The sequence below is a fragment of the Argentina anserina genome, chromosome 2 (genome assembly GCF_933775445.1).
Source record: "Argentina anserina chromosome 2, drPotAnse1.1, whole genome shotgun sequence".
In the NCBI taxonomy this organism is placed as follows: domain Eukaryota; kingdom Viridiplantae; phylum Streptophyta; class Magnoliopsida; order Rosales; family Rosaceae; genus Argentina; species Argentina anserina.
In genome coordinates, this window is record NC_065873.1 from 8,304,456 (window position 1) to 8,323,528 (window position 19,073).

The 19,073-nt window shown below is 37.0% G+C and overlaps 3 protein-coding genes across 3 annotated transcripts; 1 reads left to right on the plus strand and 2 right to left on the minus strand.

Annotated features, from left to right (window-relative positions):
* The first annotated feature begins 1,272 nt into the window (after positions 1 to 1,272).
* LOC126782561 (tRNA-dihydrouridine(47) synthase [NAD(P)(+)]-like) lies at positions 1,273 to 6,922 on the plus strand. The gene is made up of 10 exons (XM_050507826.1): positions 1,273 to 1,539; positions 1,752 to 1,868; positions 1,975 to 2,211; positions 3,635 to 3,947; positions 4,036 to 4,292; positions 5,078 to 5,350; positions 5,437 to 5,718; positions 5,875 to 5,995; positions 6,238 to 6,407; positions 6,506 to 6,922. Exons 1-10 carry the CDS (start codon positions 1,285 to 1,287, stop codon positions 6,602 to 6,604), a joined length of 2,124 nt encoding a protein of 707 aa, XP_050363783.1. The 5' UTR covers positions 1,273 to 1,284; the 3' UTR covers positions 6,605 to 6,922.
* Positions 6,923 to 7,173: 251 nt separating this feature from the next.
* Positions 7,174 to 8,276, minus strand: LOC126784732 (exosome complex component RRP41 homolog). Its single transcript, XM_050510225.1, has 7 exons — positions 8,178 to 8,276; positions 8,059 to 8,105; positions 7,915 to 7,975; positions 7,728 to 7,766; positions 7,531 to 7,601; positions 7,328 to 7,406; positions 7,174 to 7,230 (listed from the first exon to the last, which is right to left on the minus strand). The coding sequence occupies exons 1-7, from the start codon at positions 8,244 to 8,246 to the stop codon at positions 7,198 to 7,200; spliced, it is 399 nt and encodes a 132-aa protein (XP_050366182.1). The 5' UTR covers positions 8,247 to 8,276; the 3' UTR covers positions 7,174 to 7,197.
* A 1,820-nt stretch (positions 8,277 to 10,096) lies between these two features.
* On the minus strand, positions 10,097 to 12,133 carry LOC126782793 (amidophosphoribosyltransferase, chloroplastic-like). Its single transcript, XM_050508107.1, has one exon. It carries the CDS (start codon positions 12,104 to 12,106, stop codon positions 10,346 to 10,348), a length of 1,761 nt encoding a protein of 586 aa, XP_050364064.1. The 5' UTR covers positions 12,107 to 12,133; the 3' UTR covers positions 10,097 to 10,345.
* Between the last annotated feature and the right edge of the window lie 6,940 nt (positions 12,134 to 19,073).

Consider the following 19,073-nt stretch of genomic DNA (forward strand, 5'->3'; position numbering starts at 1 on the left):
TAGAGTAGAGACCACGGCGGCGTGGTCTTCGACTCTCCGACGCTTAAGTCAGGGCAATGATAATTCGTGCAGAGTGATGGTAGGAAGTTCAGTGTACTTACCTTGTAAGGTCAAGAGTCTGACCTTTTATTGTTGAGTTGAAGTGGATCGTTTACTTGCCATTCGATGTGGGACGACGTCCGATTAAGGTGCTCTCTGGAGCCTTCTTTGAGATGCGCGTGAGGGCACGTCCGTAGTCAGTTTGGGCCGTGGGGAGGCCCGTTGTGTAGTTAGCGCGGCTGACTTGCTGTTAGTATTGTAGGATTGTGCTATACGTTAGCTTTAATGCGCTGGTAGTTGTGCTGATTATGGCGGGCATAAGCCTATGCCAACACACTCAAATAATAAACACACACTGAATCATCGACAATGAATATTTAAGGGTACGGAATACACAAAGGGGGTTAGCTCACCCTACCTAGAAATGATGCGTAGCCAATGCTTAATCCACGTCCTTGTTTTCGCTCAGCTTTTGTCTTCTCCAAGTTTCCATGTTTCGTATAATTGATCAATGATTGACTGTAAATACGAAATATTTAAGCGTCACTACAAAAATAAAATAGGAGACTAGACTCTTTATTTTGGTTTGACTACAACAATGGTCAAACATCGATTACAGTTACGTGTGCTTCCCCATTGATCGACATATTTCATTTGAGTACTATTGAGTACTCGTATCTAATACTTTTGTCTTCAACGTAAATATATTTAACAAATTAATATCTCGATAATATAAGAGAGTCTAAATTATGATGTAGGATTTAAGTCGTGTTAACTATAAATTGATAACTCTAGATTTACTAAGGACAACCATCAAAAATTCTCAACAAGGTAGATATGACAATTTTGTAAATGGAAGGGATATATGTCTACCTCGATGAACAAAGGATATGATACGGTGGCAATAGCCACACCCATAAAAGAATTGCTTGATGACCATGAGTGGCATGTTAGCTTACAAATAATAACAAACTATGTCATCGTTTACTAATTACTTGGTTACAAGTTGGCTTGTTTGGTATTCACAGAGTCACAAGTTAACTTGTCTAGCTAATGAAAATGGTCTTCAAATTACTGTATGCTTTAGGCTGGTTAAAAACTTTTCCGGGTAAAAACAAGTTAACACAGTAATTGTTTTTAAACGACCCAATGTTAGAACGTCGTTTTCCACTCTCACCTCCACTCTTAAAACCCTTGTCACTCTCCTTCAGCAACAATAAACCACAGCAGAGCCTTAACACCACCATGGGAGGCGATTCCGAAGCTGGTCCGGTCCCCGATGCCTCCAACGGCGTGGCTGCAGCGTTGGCGGCTCAGAGGACGCCGGAGGAGCTCGTAGCCAAGTCCATCGCTCCGGTGAAGAAACAGTACCTTCGCCCTCCTCCCCTCAGGCCTTGCTCCAAGGATCAAAACGACGCCGTGCCCGAGGGCAGCGCGAAGTCGTCTACCGTAGTGAAGGAGAAGAAGTCCAAGCGGCAGCTCAAGCGGGAACGCCGCGAGGTTCGTATCACTGTCTCATCTTTATTAGGTTTTCAGTTTTTAGCTGTGCTAAACTTTTGGTTATTGATTTTATATGCGATTGAAATTATTGGTTAAACAAATTAGTAAGGTGAAATTTTGAGTGTCTTGATGAGTTTAGAGCTGGCAAATGTTCATTGGAGGCTTAATGTGCGAATGGAAAGGATTAAAGTGTGTGAAGTTTGTTGTTGCAGGTACAGAAATCCCCCCTCGGTATATGTCCAGAGGTAGCAAAGAGAGGAGATGTTACTCGGTGTCCGTATAAGGATAAGTGCCGCTACAGCCACGACATTGAAGCCTATAAAGCTCAGGTAGTTCCGAATGCTTTGTCGTAGTATTTGATTTTAATTGGACTTGTTGTGTACGGGCGTTGCGACTAATGCTATGTTTTTTTGTTTGTTTGTTTTTGAAATGCAGAAACCTGAGGATATAGAGGGTGAATGTCCTTTTATGGCTGTCGATGAGCCGTGTCCTTATGGTTTGTCATGTAGGTTTATGGGCACGCATAAAGATGGTGTTGCGGATGGGGATGTGAATGCTCATAGAAGAAACTCTGAGATTAATGGATTAAGCAAAAATGTTCAAAAGCTTTTGTGGAAAAATAAAGTGAAGTTCACCAAGGCAGATGCCAAACTCAAGGCTCTTGGTCTCATGGTATTAATTCAACATTGAGTGAGTATTTAATATGGAATGAAATTTGGAGGCTATCACTGTGCTTGCAAAAGCTAGGGATTGAGTAAATTAATGCGAAGAGAAAGATAATTAAATACTGCAGTTTTCGCAAGGTAGCATTCCTACTAACTATCAGTCCATCACTGTGACTAGATAAGTTGTGGGACTAATGACGAAGTTTTTGCAAAGGACTATTGTCGGGGGAAAAGGATCACTGGGTAAAACCTGAGTGGTGACACTAATAAAGGAAATGGTGGAAAGGAAATGGTGGCCTAGGAGTAGAGGATTTTGGTGAGGAAATAAAGCGTGGCTTGCAAAGTAGTTAGAGGTTTCATGCTATCATTAGGAGTAAGCTGATGTCCATAGAAGGACATAGCTTGATGTCTTGTTTCTTTCTTTTTATGCTACGTTGAGGTGGGAAATAGGGAGAGTGAGGTTTCAGGAGGAAGATTTCTGGGTCGGAAAACATCTATTTTCTGTATCATATCCCCTACCAATTATCATAATACCTTAAACACTTCATTGCTAGATTGTTATGAGAATTATGTTTAGATATTGTTCTAAGGATATACAATGCTCTGGAGGGTACTGTTATGTTTTATGTATTCTTTAATTATATGGTGATTATGTCTTCTAGGGGAATATGAAATTTTGAATCATTCCAAGCATTTCTTTTAGATCTACCTTTGGCACCTAATGGAAAACCCTCTCTTCTGCTCAATCCTTTGATATCTTGGTGAGATCGAACATTTGTAACAGGTTTGGAGGAGGGGAGGACACGTCATGTCTTTCATGGCTGGCATTATGTGTTTGAACATATTTTGAAAATATGGAATCTGTAGGTTGCCCAGTGACCTAGTCAAAGGTTCTCAGAGAGGCTAGATTGAGACTTAGAGCGTCTCCAAATTCGAGAGCTCTTTTACTACTGTACTTTTATATATTTGACAGCTACTGAGTCTTTCCTAAGTGTTGTTTGCTCCTTTAGAGGCGTGGATTATAGTTGTTTTTCATTCACCCACAAATAATATCTCTTGAGGAATCCTTGTCTTGTGTCAGTCTTTTATTATTATAATACTTGTTCGCTGTAAAACTTAAGGGCTCTGATAGAGAAACACAATGCTTAAATTCTGTATGACACTTGAAACTTGTACACTGTATCTGTTGCTCATTTGGAGTGGTATTTTCTGTTTTACGAATCCAAAAGATTGGCAGAATGTGGGCAATGTCTTGTGGTAGGGAAATTAGAATATTTGACAGTTGTGCCCAACAATATGAAATGTCTTGATATGTTCATGGTTTACCTTTCCCGTCTAAAAAACTGGTAATGCGGAGATTGAAATTTAGTTGGATTAAAGTGCATTATTCTGGGATCTAATCAAAAACAGTTGATGACCTTTTTCTGCAGGGACATGCCAAATCAAAAACAGTTGCCACATCAAAGGAGAATGGTTCAGTTTCAAAGGATTGTGATGTTACTGATGGAAATGGCTGCAGTGAATTTCCATGTAACACAGATGATAAGTTGGAGGAAACTGCTGAAATAAAAGAAGACGGATGTGTTGATGAAACATTTCCATCTGATGAAATGGATTTGTCTGCTGAAGTAAAAGAAGAGGGAGGTGCTAATGATACATTTCCATCTGAAGAATCTAGGCCATCAAAGAAAGCAAGATCTGTATTCGAAGAGGAGTTTGTCACTGGTGAAGCAGATGATGGAGGTTTTTTTATTTTTTTTTATTTTTGGCATTTTATTAACATCCTAATTGTCGGAGATATTTAATTTAAGTGCTGATTATTCTGCAACAGGTGCGAGTGCTGCAGGAAAAGTTGTTGGGAAAACCTGCCTGCAACCTGAACCAGAAGCTGCAGCTAATGTTGAATGCTTAGAAAATGATAAAATTTTAAAGACACACCCACGTGAAAAAAAAATTATTGACTTCAGAGAAAAGTTGTACCTTGCACCTCTGACGACAGTTGGAAATCTTCCATTTCGAAGGGTTTGCAAAGGTTTGGGGGCAGATATTACTTGTGGTGAAATGGCGATGTGCACAAATCTTTTGCAGGTTTGTCTTATGTTTTCCTGCCGAGCAGTCTTTGTCTTCCAATATACATGAACTTCACCTTTAAAATGCAACTCCTTGCTCATTAAGTTCTCTGTTTGATCGATGTCATTAACATCTGATGATACATGATGTTTAGAATACTGTTACAATCGATAAGTACAGTTATTGATGGGGTGTGTGTTGGAAACACATTTTTTCAAGTGATAACACGAGTTAGGATGACTCAGAAGTACTTTATGCCATTTAAAAAAGCTGATTAAATCTATCTACGGTTTGTAGCATATTATGCTGGATAATGTGGCTAATGAAGCTGTTACATCACAAGGGAACTTGCCTTAAACAGTTAATACCCACCAAAAAGCTAATTAACTCTCTATTTTGGGTTTGTAGCATATTATGCTTGATAGTGTGGCTAATGAAGCTGTTACATCACAAGGAAATCTCTTTAAAAATAATTGTATGTCTTCTTTTTATATTCAATTCTAAAGTGCTAGAGAAAGCATTCTATTTCTTTTGATCTTCTAGGAGAAGAAATTGTCACATATCAATTGTGCAGTTATGCTACATATGGCATGGCAGACTCATATGGTAGACAGTTTTGAATTAGCCCTGTTCTTTTATTCTCCAGACAGATGAAGATGTTTTAATTTTTTAAAGCCAAGGGCTAGTCTAGTCTATTTGCATAGTTTCATGTTTGTATATGTATATAAATATAGTTTCTCATGAATGAACTTGTATGGCATATGTTACATATTCTACATAAACTAATTCAAAAATGGGATTAGGGGCAAGCGTCAGAATGGGCCTTGCTGAGGAGACATTCATCCGAGGATTTGTTTGGAGTTCAGATATGCGGAGCATATCCAGACACGGTTGCACACACTGTTGAACTTATAGAACAAGAATGTACTGTGGACTTCATTGATATCAATATGGGGTGTCCAATAGATATTGTTGTGAACAAGGGTGCTGGCTCAGCTCTTCTAACAAAACCAATGCGAATGAAAGGCATTGTGCAAGCAGCTTCTGGTACAGTTGACATTCCTATGACTGTCAAGGTAAAATTTATGATCTTCTTGATTCTGAATAAATTTCTAGTCTTAAGGTTTGTTCAAGACATGTTAACTGCTGCTATTTTGCTCAGGTCCGCACAGCCTATTTTGAAGGGAAAAATCGCATTGACTCACTTATTGCTGACATGGGCAACTGGGGAGCTAGTGCAGTAACAATACATGGTAGATCACGACAGCAACGTTACAGCAAGCTTGCAGATTGGGAATATGTCTACCAGTGTGCTAAAAAAGCCCCTGATTCATTGCAAGTCCTTGGAAATGGAGATGTATTTTCGTATGTAGATTGGAACAAGCACAAGGTTGAGTGTCCTCAATTGTCGTCATGCATGATTGCTCGAGGAGCACTAATCAAGGTGTACATACACTACAGTTATTATCCTTGTATCATCTTTTTGTTAGGTGTGTTTATGTTGTATTTTGTGTGAATGTAGACGGTCCATGGCTATGAGTTTTCTGACTTGAGTTTGGAAACTATAACCCTAGTGTACTAAACCTTCTTGTGTTTTCAGCCTTGGATTTTTACAGAAATAAAGGAGCAGAGGCACTGGGACATTACATCTGGGGAGCGATTTAACATTTTGAAAGATTATGTACGCTGTGGCCTTGAACATTGGGGCTCTGACACGAAAGGTTTGATCATTTAGTATATCTTGCATGCAAGCTAGGACTTCTCAGTTTATTTTATGTTCTTTTTTATACATATGGTATTGCCATGGAAGCCGTGTTGTCAAAGCAAGTTGAGCTGCTTTTACAACTACTGTTTACTCCTATACATAGTTCTTGAGCAAAACCGTCACCCAACTTGATGTTTTTGGACATCTGCTCTTATCAAATTTCTGATTATATGAGCTTTTATCCTCTTATGTGCCCAGGTGTTGAGACAACTAGACGTTTCCTGTTAGAATGGCTCAGCTACACTTGTAGATACGTGCCTGTTGGTCTTCTAGATGTCATCCCACAACGACTGAGCTGGCGCCCACCTACTTATTTTGGACGTGACGACCTTGAGACACTAATGGCTTCTGATTCTGCAGCTGACTGGGTATAGCTTTACTCTCTTCCTGTTGTCAAACCCGTTAAACCAACATGCGAGGTGATGTAGTTTGAAACATGTTTTTGTTTTTGTTTTTGGTTATGCAGGTTAGGCTCTCTGAGATGTTGCTCGGGAAGGTTCCAGATGGTTTCACGTTTGCACCGAAGCATAAATCCAATGCTTATGACCGAGCAGAAAACGGCTAATATTTGCAGGGTTGGTTTATCAACGTTTTTGTGGACTAAGCAGACAGGTATTGTCTATGCCTCATTCAACTTTTGGGTACTGTTCGTGGAAGCGGCTGACACAGTACATTGTTTCCAAACAATAGCACTCAAGTCTGCTGATATTGTTTGAGTACCCCTCAGCTCGACTTAAATTTAGAGATGACAATGTGTCAACCTCCAATTTTGATGCTTTTTCGATTGTTAGGATAATATTCTTGATAAAGATCATTCACATCAGACATTGTGTTATAAACAAGTGGCATTCAATTATTTTTCAATAGATTAAATTTAGTGGTATCACTGTAACATCAATTTTATGTTTCTATAAACATCTATATTCTGTTCCCTGCGTACGCTATGAGCTGCTTCGAGTTACCTCAAGTCCTAAACACTTATGTTCTGAAATGCATATCGATCTGGGATGATCACTGCATTCCCCAACTATGTTCCTCGACGGTACTCCAATTGCTTTGTATTCTCCAATAGTATCCATCATAAGTTCTCAATAAGCACTCAAGCAGTGTCCATCCACATGACAATGGATAACTTGTCCTTTGGGGAAAAAATGATCATCATGCTCGGAGAAGTTGCACAAAAATGTCTATCTGCAAAGAACATAAACAAAGTACAAGGCTTCAGACAGGAACAAACTACGAAGTCAAGCAGGGTTCCCAATATAATACAACCAAAGCTGAGAAAGACCTGAGACCGCGGCATTAAGTTTGTCAAAATGCATTCTTCCATGGTTTGGCGAATAACTAGAGATATTTCTGTGGATCTCCTGAGAGCATCAAGGACTCATAGGTAAGTTATAATTATTAATTCAGTAATGGATACAACACTGTTAATCTAAACTTAAAATAGAAGAGCATCTAGAGCGAAGACTGGAAGGGAATAGAGCATACGACTTATCACCCTTTGGTTTTCTCATCCGATCTCCAGTACTAAAATTTGCCATGGTGTATTCACATTGCACCTATATTTATAAACAGTTACAGACAGCACTATACTAAGAGATATAAAAAATGGATCTTAAGTGGACATACTCAAGCATCACATTTATAGTTTTTAAATAGATAGTGTTCTAGACAAAACAGGTTACCAGTGCATTAGCATTCAGTTGTTGGCTCCTATTTTGAACCTGAAAGACAAAGTAAATGATAAGAAGCTTTTATATTCAACAAAAATGTGAAAAGAATTTTGAATTATAAATTATGAGCGCGCATATTAGCTATAACTTTAGCTCATAACATAACTACAGCAGTAGAAACACAAAAAAAGTACCCAACCTCTCTAGGGCCATACACAGCAGCAACAACTTTGGTGCTACCCATCTCAAACATAGCAGAACTGAGATTTGATAGAAAAGACGAATTAATCACAACATCAAAAGAAACTTATAAAAACAGGAAGCAAGGATTAGTAGTTAGAACCCGTCAGCTTTGGCTACAACACCCATCTCTGCTCGAATTTGCCTCATCTGTCGAAAAATAAGATTGATCAACTCAAAGAGTATACACACACGTATTAAATTCAAAAGAGAGACAATTACTTCCATGGGACGGCAGCCATCTAGACGAAGACCTTCAGGGCTGACGAACTCCATCTGTTGGAGTATCATTAAAACCGAAAGCAAAAAATTTTAGTTTTGTTTGATTGACCAAAAGTAAGAATCAATAACATTAAACATTTGTTGTTGAGAAATTTGAATATTCGCTTCTTACCGCAGTATTAGAAGTTAAAGCTTAAATTTGGAGGCTTATTACGATTGTTAAATATCAAACGTTTTGTTGCTATAAACAAGTGATGTACAAATTATGTTCAATTGATAAAAAATAATCGGGTTGTAATTTGGTTATTATATAATGGATTTTCTTCTAAAGAAAAATAACAAAGTTGGACTGGATTCTTTAGATATATATGTTCCTATTGTGTTTGGAGGATGGCATTGATAATTGATGTTACACGTATGGGGATTCTCTCTTGCAAGGCAACCACTAGAGCTAAGGCACTTTTCTTTTTGTGGTTTTTGGTGGAAACCAAGTTGTGGTGTTGGCTTATTTTGACGTCCTTATAGTTAGTTATTCTTTCGGATTTGGATGTCTCTGTCTTTGCATCTTGAATCTGCTTAGCATCACTTAAATTTATATCCACTGCTACATGGAGTAACGGACTAACATGCACCCTAACATGAGGCTCTCCATTTTAGCGTGAATGGAGCAAAGTCTACTCAGAAGCACGCAAAGAATGTATGCCTTTTCCTCCTACATCTTTGGTGACACAACTACATCTCGCGAACTCTTTATAGCTGTCATATGTGACCTTATGAAAGAATAATTAAACTGAACATGAGAGTGAACATTAAAGAAGGTAAGTGTGAAAATCAACAAAGAAAAATAAGATCCAAACAGGAACGAAGCACTCGAACCTGGGAATGTAAGCTGCAACCATAAGCTGCATAAATAACTAAACCAAATCATGGAAATATATATAGAGTCCCATTTCAAGCAAACCTGGGAGTTCTAAACTTTGATCAAACTGCAGTTAAGGCATAACGAATGGAAAATTGTTCAATTCTCTACATTATCCATATGCAGTCAGTATACAAAATTATACGACTTCTGAACACAAATGATTGGAGAGAAACCAAAGAGCAACTTAAAGGCACTATGAAGTAACATGTAAGCTGAATGCGCATTTTCCCTCTGAAACTACAATGCAGGGATTATGTTAGGGAATGCGGAAGAATGAACTGAAGAATGGAAATCAAAATAACTCACAATCACAACCGAAAATAAAATAAAAGAGAACACCTGGATTTAACGTGGTTCGGCAAAGTGCCTACGTCCACGAGTAGCAACAATAAAGAACCTCCACTATACGAAGAAATGTTACACCGAGAGAAACACTACTACAAGACTCACACTTGAAGGGATACACTCTCACACACTTTATTTTGCTACACACACAAAACTCTCTACTTGGAGTTTTCTTTCTATCTCTCACTCTTGATCACACACAAGATAATCTCTCCCTTATTGTTCTTCTATGTTTATTGCACCACCTCTCATGTCTTTATATAGGCAAACATCTTTGTGCAATTTGTGCAATTTATGCATTTGCATGTAACATGCATGGAAACAAAATCAATCTTCTTTCTTGATTCATACTCAATGTTGGCATGTTCATCAATGCATTCTTCTTTCTTTGTCAAACAAATCAACTACCTACCACCATAAGGTTGTAGATTTGTTTCTTACCTTCAACAAAGGTTGCTCCAAATTTCAACAAAATCAACTCCATTAATTAATGGGTCACCAAAGCAATAGGTGTGCTTGATTTACTCATGTGAACATCACATAGTTTTCACACATTCATTAAAGAGGGATTGACCCTATAAGATTCATCATCATTATATGAACTAATTAAGAAGAGTAAAAGAAAGATACTACCTAGATACTACAATCATCATCAGAAAATAACTCCTGTATAACAACGTAGCAACTGTGTGATACCAAGAAAATTCAAATTAGAAGCAAAATTGAAAAGGAACCCAACAAGACTCATTAGTCTTTGATTTTGGGGCCAACCATTCAAGGAAGCATTTAACTATCATTTGGATCAATTGAAGACATCAGTCACCGGAATGCATCTCTGTGTTGCTGGGTTGAACCCAAAAGCATCTATATCATCAACTGAAGCAATGGTGGATGAGCACTCTCAAAGAACACTACCCTCAAATTCTTTGTCTTTCTCAACTTTGTGTACCCGATTTGCTGGAATCCAAGCACCATCAATGGAGTCAAAGTTACCGGACATGCCATCATCCACAAAATCACCCACCCGTTTCACTTTATCCTCTCTAGGCTCCACAGGGTAATTTCCGGTAAAACAAGCATAACAAAAGTTGGGAGCATCTTTTTCCAACATCCTCTGCAAGCTATCAAATGGCAGAAAAGCAAGTGAATCTGATCCAATGAATTCCCTAATTTCCTCAACTTTCATCCTATTTGAAATCAACTCCTCAGAACTTGGGGTGTCCACACCATAATAACAGGACCCTACAATCGGTGGGCTTGCAATCCTCATGTGAACTTCCTTAGCACCTGCCTCCTTCAACAACCTGACAATCTTCGAAGACGTAGTTCCCCTCACAATTGAGTCATCCACAACCACAACCCTCTTACCCTCCAATACAGCCCGAACAGGAGAGAGCTTGAGCTTCACCCCGAAGTCCCTAATCTTCTGCGATGGCTCAATGAAGGTCCTTCCCACATAGTGAGACCTAATCAAACCCTGCTGAAAAGGCACACCAGCTTTGGCAGCATAACCAAGCGCAGCCACCACACCCGAATCAGGCACTGCTATCACAACATCACACTCAACTGGGGCCTCAGTGGCCAGAATCTCACCAAACATACGACGAGACTCATACACCGAACGCCCATAAACGATAGAATTCGGCAGAGCAAAGTATATGTGCTCAAATATACACTGCTTCGGTTGCGGATGAGACATGAGACAAAGAGACTGAACCCCATCTTTGTCCACCACCACAACCTCTCCCGGAAACACCTCCCTCTCATACGTGGCCTCAATCAAATCAAGCGCGCATGTCTCAGAAGCAAACACAACAGCACCATTGCTCCTCCTCCCCATAACCAAAGGCCGAAACCCGTGCGGGTCCCGGACCGCAACAAGCTTATCTTGGGTCACAAACACCATGGAATAAGCACCCTGAAGCTGCTCACACGCATCAACAATCCTCAAAAGAAAAGGCCTAGCCTTTGAAATCGCAATGAGGTGAAGAACCACCTCTGTATCAGAACTAGTATTAAATATAGACCCGTTCTCCTCAAGCTTAGCCCTAAGGGCGCCATAGTTTACTAAATTACCATTGTGGGCAACCCCAACAGAGCCAAACCTATACCCTGCAACAAATGGCTGGACATTTTTAAGCATAGAGGAACCGGCAGTGGAGTACCTGACGTGTCCAATAGCCAAGTCACCAGGTAACTGGTCGAGCTTCGACTGATTAAAGACCTCAGACACCAACCCAACACCAGTTATGGACTGAAGCACGTTGTCCTGCACGCACACAATCCCAGCCCCTTCCTGGCCGCGGTGCTGCAGCGCGTGGAGCGCCAAGTAGCAGAGACGCGAGGCTTCCGGGTCGCCGTAGATGCCGACTACGCCGCACTCCTCGCGGGGCTTCTCGTCGTCGTCGGAGTCAATGTTCCGGCCATCTGGGCGGTGCTGGGATGAGGAGAAGAAGGCGGAAATAGGGTTGTGGGAGCGGAGGGTCAAGGAGGAGGGGCGTGCATGTGACAGGGAGGAGTGAGAGATGGAGGTTCGGGGAGAGTAGGAGGGCTTCGGGAGGGTTTTGGGGGAGAAGGAGGGGGAGGATTGAGGAGGGGTGAGGTGGAGACGGCTGGGTCTGGAGATGGAGGAAGACATGGGGGAGGGTTTGGCGGCTGCCATGGGAGAGTTTGAGAGTTTGGAGTCCGAATCAAACTACACACAGGTAACTAGAAGGGAAAATATCTCTCTTATATATGCTCCCTTGATCACTAAATACCCACCATTGTATTTTTTTTTGCTCATTAAAGTTTGCTATCTTAATTTTTACTTTAGTGTTAATCTGCTACCCTAACTTTCTAAAACTTGCCAATTTGCTACTCTTAAGCTCTCTCTAGCTTTCTAAAACTTGCCAATTTGCTACCTTGAGCACTAATATTGTCAATTTGCTACCTTTTTTTATCTTCAAAATGTTGAATTACTTAATTTTGAAACCTTAAAGTAGTAATTCAACTTAAGATTAGAAAAATGACTAACATAAATACTCAAGGTAGCAAATTGACAAGTTTTAGAAAGTTAGGGTAGTAGATTGGTAGAATTTAAAGCTAGGGTAAAAAATTGACACTAACGTTAAAATTAAGGTAGCAAATTAGCAATTATGTCTTAAAGTTCCATCTATATCCCTTTTCATTTATAAATAAATCATATATATAAATAAAATAAATTATTAAATATTCTAAAATGAGGTTAGATTTTATCCTCATCTTCATGCGCATCTTTATGATAAAATCAACGTTAGTATGTGAGAAGAATTAGCAAACAATTAAATTGGTTGACAATTTGACACATATTGAAAGAATGAAACAGATTAAAAATATATATATATGTATTTCGCGTACATACATGCTTATATTATCATCATCGTCACTTACAACATATCTATGATTATATGAATCATGAAGATATTGGTAAACAGTATGTTGAAGGTATTGAATATGTTAAAATATAAGAGACATCAACTTAAATAACAACAAAGGTAAGAAAATTAAGTTAGAGAAGTTTTAAATACACACCTATAAACTCTTGATACACACTCCTATCATTCAATAATTTAAATAACATTTTGCATGTATGTTAAATGACCAAAATATGTACATGTAATAATTTAGAAAATTAAAATAAATTAAATTATCAAAACTAAGAATTTATTTTTAGATCAATTAAAATAAGAAAATTTACAGGGAAATTTAAATTAGTATATATTTTGATGGAAAATTAAGTGAGAGATTCAAACAATTAATTCATTTCTTAATTTTCACCGAAAAATATCATTTATATTTTTAGAGTCCCAAACAAGGTAATTTATGAAAAAGAATTATGATTTTTCATCCTTCATTAAATTTCATCTTCATACATTCTTAACAAATAAATGTTCATCTTCTTTAAACAATCAATTCATCTCTTTCTCTATAATGATTCATAAGAACAAACAAGAATCGATATGAACATCTATACGATGTTAATATATATATATATATATTAATGTACTAATCACTGTAAAAAGTAGTCTTGTATATCCAATAATGACATATTTTGTGATTGTTTTATTCAAGGGTATTTTTTGGTTTTTATGTGGTGTATTTAGTAAAAATATTAGAATGAGAATAAAATAGGTGGTATATTAAGTATGGATGTGTATTAAGAGATTTGAGGTGTGTATTTAAAATCTCTCATTAAATTATCCAATGTGTAGCGTTATATTTCACTTATTGATATGAAAAAGAAGAAAGATATTAATATTTACCTTTATATATGTGGCAAAATTGATTAGCAGTTAATTATAATATTAAATTTATAACAATTTATGTACGTAGTAATTTATGGTATACATATTTTTTAATTTTCATTTCAGTTATTTATTTATTAGGAAGGGGAAGATATGGAAGTTTGATGAAAATATTGTCGTGTAATGACGAGTGTATTAAGTAATGAAAGAAATGTATGGAGGAGAATAAGAACGAGTGGTATATATATGCATAAATCAAACGGACACTGTCTTCGGTGCGGAAGTGTGGTACTTGAAAAGTAGCTTGGTCTAGGTTTTTTAGGGGTTTTTTCTAGGGGTGGGCACGAGACGGGATGAGACGGGACGGGGCTCATCCCACGTCCCGTCCCACTGTTTTGAATCGGGACGGGATCGGGACGGGAAAAAGGTTTTTAAGAATGCATCCCACTCGGGATTAATCCCGGTTGGGACGGGACGGGATCGGGACGGGACAAATCCCAACTTCCTATGAAGTTAAATCAAAACTTATATTTTTACTTTTTCATTAACAAAGTAATATTTAATAATGAAATTTTAACAAAAAAAATGCATATTATGTTCAAAATATTATAATTTAGCATTATTATTTGAGTTGAAATAATTTTGGAGTTATGAAGAACATAAATTAGTTTCATTTTAATACAAATATATAAGAATTTTTAAGTTTTTATTAAAGGTGGGACGGGACGGGACGAAGCGGGATATAAATTATTCGTCTCACGTCCCGTCCCACTATTATGAAACGGGACGGGATCGGGACGGGACGAACGTTTTTAGACCTCCGTCCCGTCCCGTCCCTATGAATTTCGGGACGGGATCGGGACAGGATCGGGATTTCTGTTTTTTATGCCCACCCCTAGTTTTTTCTGAATCACGAGCGGGTGATAAAGGTGCCTCAAAGCCAAAAATTTGTTTTCCAATTTATAAAATAGCAATTATTAATAGAAAAAAAAACTAACAACAAACTTTTTAGGCTATTAAAGGCAAATAAAATCAACCGATGAAGGACATTAATGACATTTTTACTTACTTGTAATCTTTTAAAACTCATTTATGGCATTTGTCACCCTCATTTACTTGTAATCCTCTCAAACTCATTCATGTCATCTGACACATTCTCAAGCTAACTCGAAACTCGTTTTTTACTTACTACTCATATATCTCCAAAAGTTAGTTAGAGATCCTCTAAAACTCATTCATGACATGTGATGCCCTCTCAAGCTGACCCCACATCTCGCTTTTATGTATGTACTCAAGTGTCTAAAACGGTGATCAACGAACTAATTGAAATTCATCGAGAATAGTTGACCTAGTGAATAACAAACTATCTATGGAGATTTCCAAAAGAGGAAAACATTAGATCTTTATTAGATTCTAATTGTTTTTTTAACAAGATACTCTAATATAATGACATATATAATTTTTTTTGGTACAGATGAGACTAGAAGCCTAGAACAAAAAAAACTAAAAGAACTTAACCAATATTGTTTGTTCTAACACTTCTACTCCTTTGAATTCCCACAATGTCATCAAGCAAAGCTTATGTAACCAAGACTGGTGGCTCATATAAAAGACAAATTCCTTTAGCATTAAGGTTGTTGTTTTTAGCCAATAGGTCTGCTATTGTATTTCTTTCACGATAGATATATCTAATGTGAAATAGATTTAAAGTGTCGCATCATAGCTATGCAATTTAGCACAATTGTGCCCAAGGGGTGCAGGTCAACATCATAATCTTTTAACAAATTTATCATAACAAATTGGTTCTTCAGAATGTCCATTGTGCATACTATAATTTTCAACCGAATACTTTTCTAAATTAAAATGACATATTTTCAGCATCTCTTTAGTCACGGGGCATTGGAAATAATATCACAGCAATTCAATCTTTAGTTTTCTTAGTAAACATGGGTCAACCATGTCCTCAAGAATCTATGTACTCTTTAATATGCTAGCAGATTTTGCTATTATGAACAAGAAGAAACAAAACATAAATAACCCTAATTCACCATCTGCATTCACCGTCTTCTGATTATATCATCTCCACAAAATTTTGTGTTCATACTAGTCAATCAAACTTTTAAAACATTTTTCAAAGCTCTAAAGGTCCTTTATTCATTTCAATGCTTCCACATGATACTTCCTCCGAAAATCTTAAACTACTTTTCATGAAATTGTAAGTATACAACATAAAATTTGAATCACAACTATGCATATCTATGAAACTTGACTTAGGTAGGTGCACACCATGGAAAATTATAATTTGGTCTCTGATGTATGATTGTTTGTACAAAACATGTATATTGATCCATGATTACAATTTTGTCTACGTTTTTAGTCTTAAGAGTAGGATCGATAATAAAAACACAGGATTTTCAACCCTCTTAAATACTCTTTTTTGGGAAATTTTCAATGATGATTATTTTTGGAGAATATTTTTTCACACACCCCTATATACTTGATATACACCTCTTAAATTTCTTTTTCCAATTTTTTTCACCAAACTTCCTCTTATGCCCTCTAAATTTCTTCTTCCTTTTGCCAAAAGCGAACATAGGTAAGTTGCTCAGCCTATATCAGTATATCTAACGGTCTCAGCTCAATGGATCCAATGGATCCATAACACCAAACTCAAAGTAAAACCAAACTCAAGTGAAGTCGTCACCAATGAAAATCAACAAATAATCAATGCTTCAATTAGCATCCCAATATTTTCAATAAATCAATGTACCATGAAAAAGTTGGAATCATCATGGAAGTTGCCTATCGTAGACCACTCGGAGTCCTATATGTAGAGAAAATCAAAAGCATAATATTTAGATTAAAGTTTGTTGTTTAAAGTTTAAACTAATCAAATCTATGAAAACAAGGTGATAGAGTATGTTGTGCATGTGGTCATTGAAAATAATATATATGTTGGTCGTCCTGATCATCTCTAGTCCCATATCAGAAATTTTAGATTTTATACATTGTTGTTTTGGTAGTTTTATTTTTGTTCATCTTTAGCAAAAGGTACAAAATGTATTAATTAGAGTTTTAAAAAAATTGTGGCGAGTTTTAAGTAATTTCGTATGTGGGAATAATTTTTTTTTCAGTGTTTGACAGTTAAAATGATTCTGAATGAGGAAAGGGAAATAAGCTGTTAAAATAGATAAAGGAAAAAACTTGGGTCAGATCTAGTATGTATGCGTGTATCTGAATTCTTACAAATTTGCATACTTTTCGCAATATAAATAAGAAATTGTAAACTCTTCAAAGTTGAATAAACTAATAAAGATCATATTCACACAAAAAATAGAGAATAAACAAAAAATCATTTGGTCAGTTGATTGCATCAAACAAGTGAAGAATTTTGATGAAAGTAAGCACTCTCATGATCAGCCGTTAATTTATTTGATTTAATCGATTAACCAAATTATCTTTGTTTATACTATTTTTTGCAGAGATAATCTTTATTGGTTTCTTGAACTTTTAAACGTTTTACATTTTTATTTACATTGCAAAAAAATTTGGTGTCTTAAAGCATATATATATATATATATATATATATATAGGACCCTTCCAAAGAGGGATTCTTTTTTTTTTGTTTAAAAAAGGGATAGCTCATTCACCAACTTTTCGATTACATTTTCACTCTCCACCATTCAATTTTTTTGAGTCTAATGTGTAGATCACATTTGTAAAATTTCAGCTAAAATGGTGATAGTTAAGGTATTAAACTTGGTGAAAGCAATGAATGTACCAAATCTGTCAAACCTGGACCGTTCATGTTTATAAGTTTAATTTCCATTTTTATTTACCTTAAATACCTCCATTTTGGCTGAAAATTTACAGAGGTGATCTACACATTAGACGCTAAAAGTTGAACGGTGAATGTGAAAATGTAATCGAAAAGTTAGTGAATGAGCTATCCCTTTAAACAAAAAAGGGATCCCTCAGTAGAAGGGCCCTGTATATATGTGTGTATATATATATATATATATACATTCTTAGCTGCGGAGGTTCGCATCACTGTTTTGGTGCGGATTTCTATTTTTACACAACTTTTCGATCACATTTCCTCATCTCCATTATCTAGTATTTAGATTATATTGTGTAGATCATCTATGCAAAATTTCAGCCAATTTTGGTGATCGCTAAGGCCCTCAAAATTATATTTTTCTGTTCAAAACATGAACGGTTCATGTTTGACAGAATTCAGTCTGTCCATTTGTTTTTCGATTTTGAGGACTTTAACGATCACCCAATTGGTTGAAATTTTGTAGAGATGATCTACACAATATTATCTAGATATTAGACGGTGGAGATAAGGAAATTCGATTGAAAAGTAGTTCAAAAATGGAAATCCGCACCAAAATCATTGATTCGAACTTCCTTATTTGAGAAAATCTATATATATATATAAAAAAATATATATTGCTCTTATAACCTATACTTATTGGTTCTAACAAGCAATGACGCCTTAAAGGCTAGAACTATGTGACATTTAGGCCTGATGTCTTGTGAGGAGGGTTTTGGGGGAGAAGGAGGGGGAGGATTGAGGAGAATCACATGAGTTCCTAACTTTGTTCTACATGGTGAGAATCACTTGGTTGTGGCTATGGGGAAGTTACGAGGAAGATTATGCGTGCTGGTGAGGTGTGAGTTAGATAGTGTGATTTACTGGGTTGAAAAAAGTATATATGTGGTGTCTTGGGACTTAATGGGACTGTAGTAGGTCCGCACCACAATTCACACTCGGATTCTCGGTCACAAGTCCAAGGCAATGAGGATGAAACATTGGTTGTTATTGATGAGGGTATGGTTGGTTTCTACCATAGTAATATCTGGTGCAGTCCTCTTGACATCCAAAATGCTTCTAGCGCTTTTAGCATAGAACCCACATTGGTTTCACTCAAAGAGTTGGGAATAAATGCTCGAGACCACCATTTGATGGCTGAAGATGTGGCTGAAGATGATGAAGACGATTGGATGGCTGAAGAAGAGGAAGAGGACTATGAACGTGATGATGACATTGTGGACGAAGTAGTTGAAGAGGAGAATGCTGCTAAATATCAAGACACCAAGGTTTCATTCGAAGACGATGAAGAAGACATTGTCGTGAGCAGAATGAAGAAGATTATGCCGAACTTGGAGTTTTGAGTGGCAATCAATTACTGTATAACAGTATGTAAAGTCCAAAACTCCAGACATTTAGGCCTAATGCGGGATATCTTTCAAATCCGCATAACGGACGTTCCCAAACTGATTATGTTTTTACCATATGGAATACATCTATTTCTTGGAGATCAACTAAGCAAACCCTTGTTGCTACTTCCTCAAATC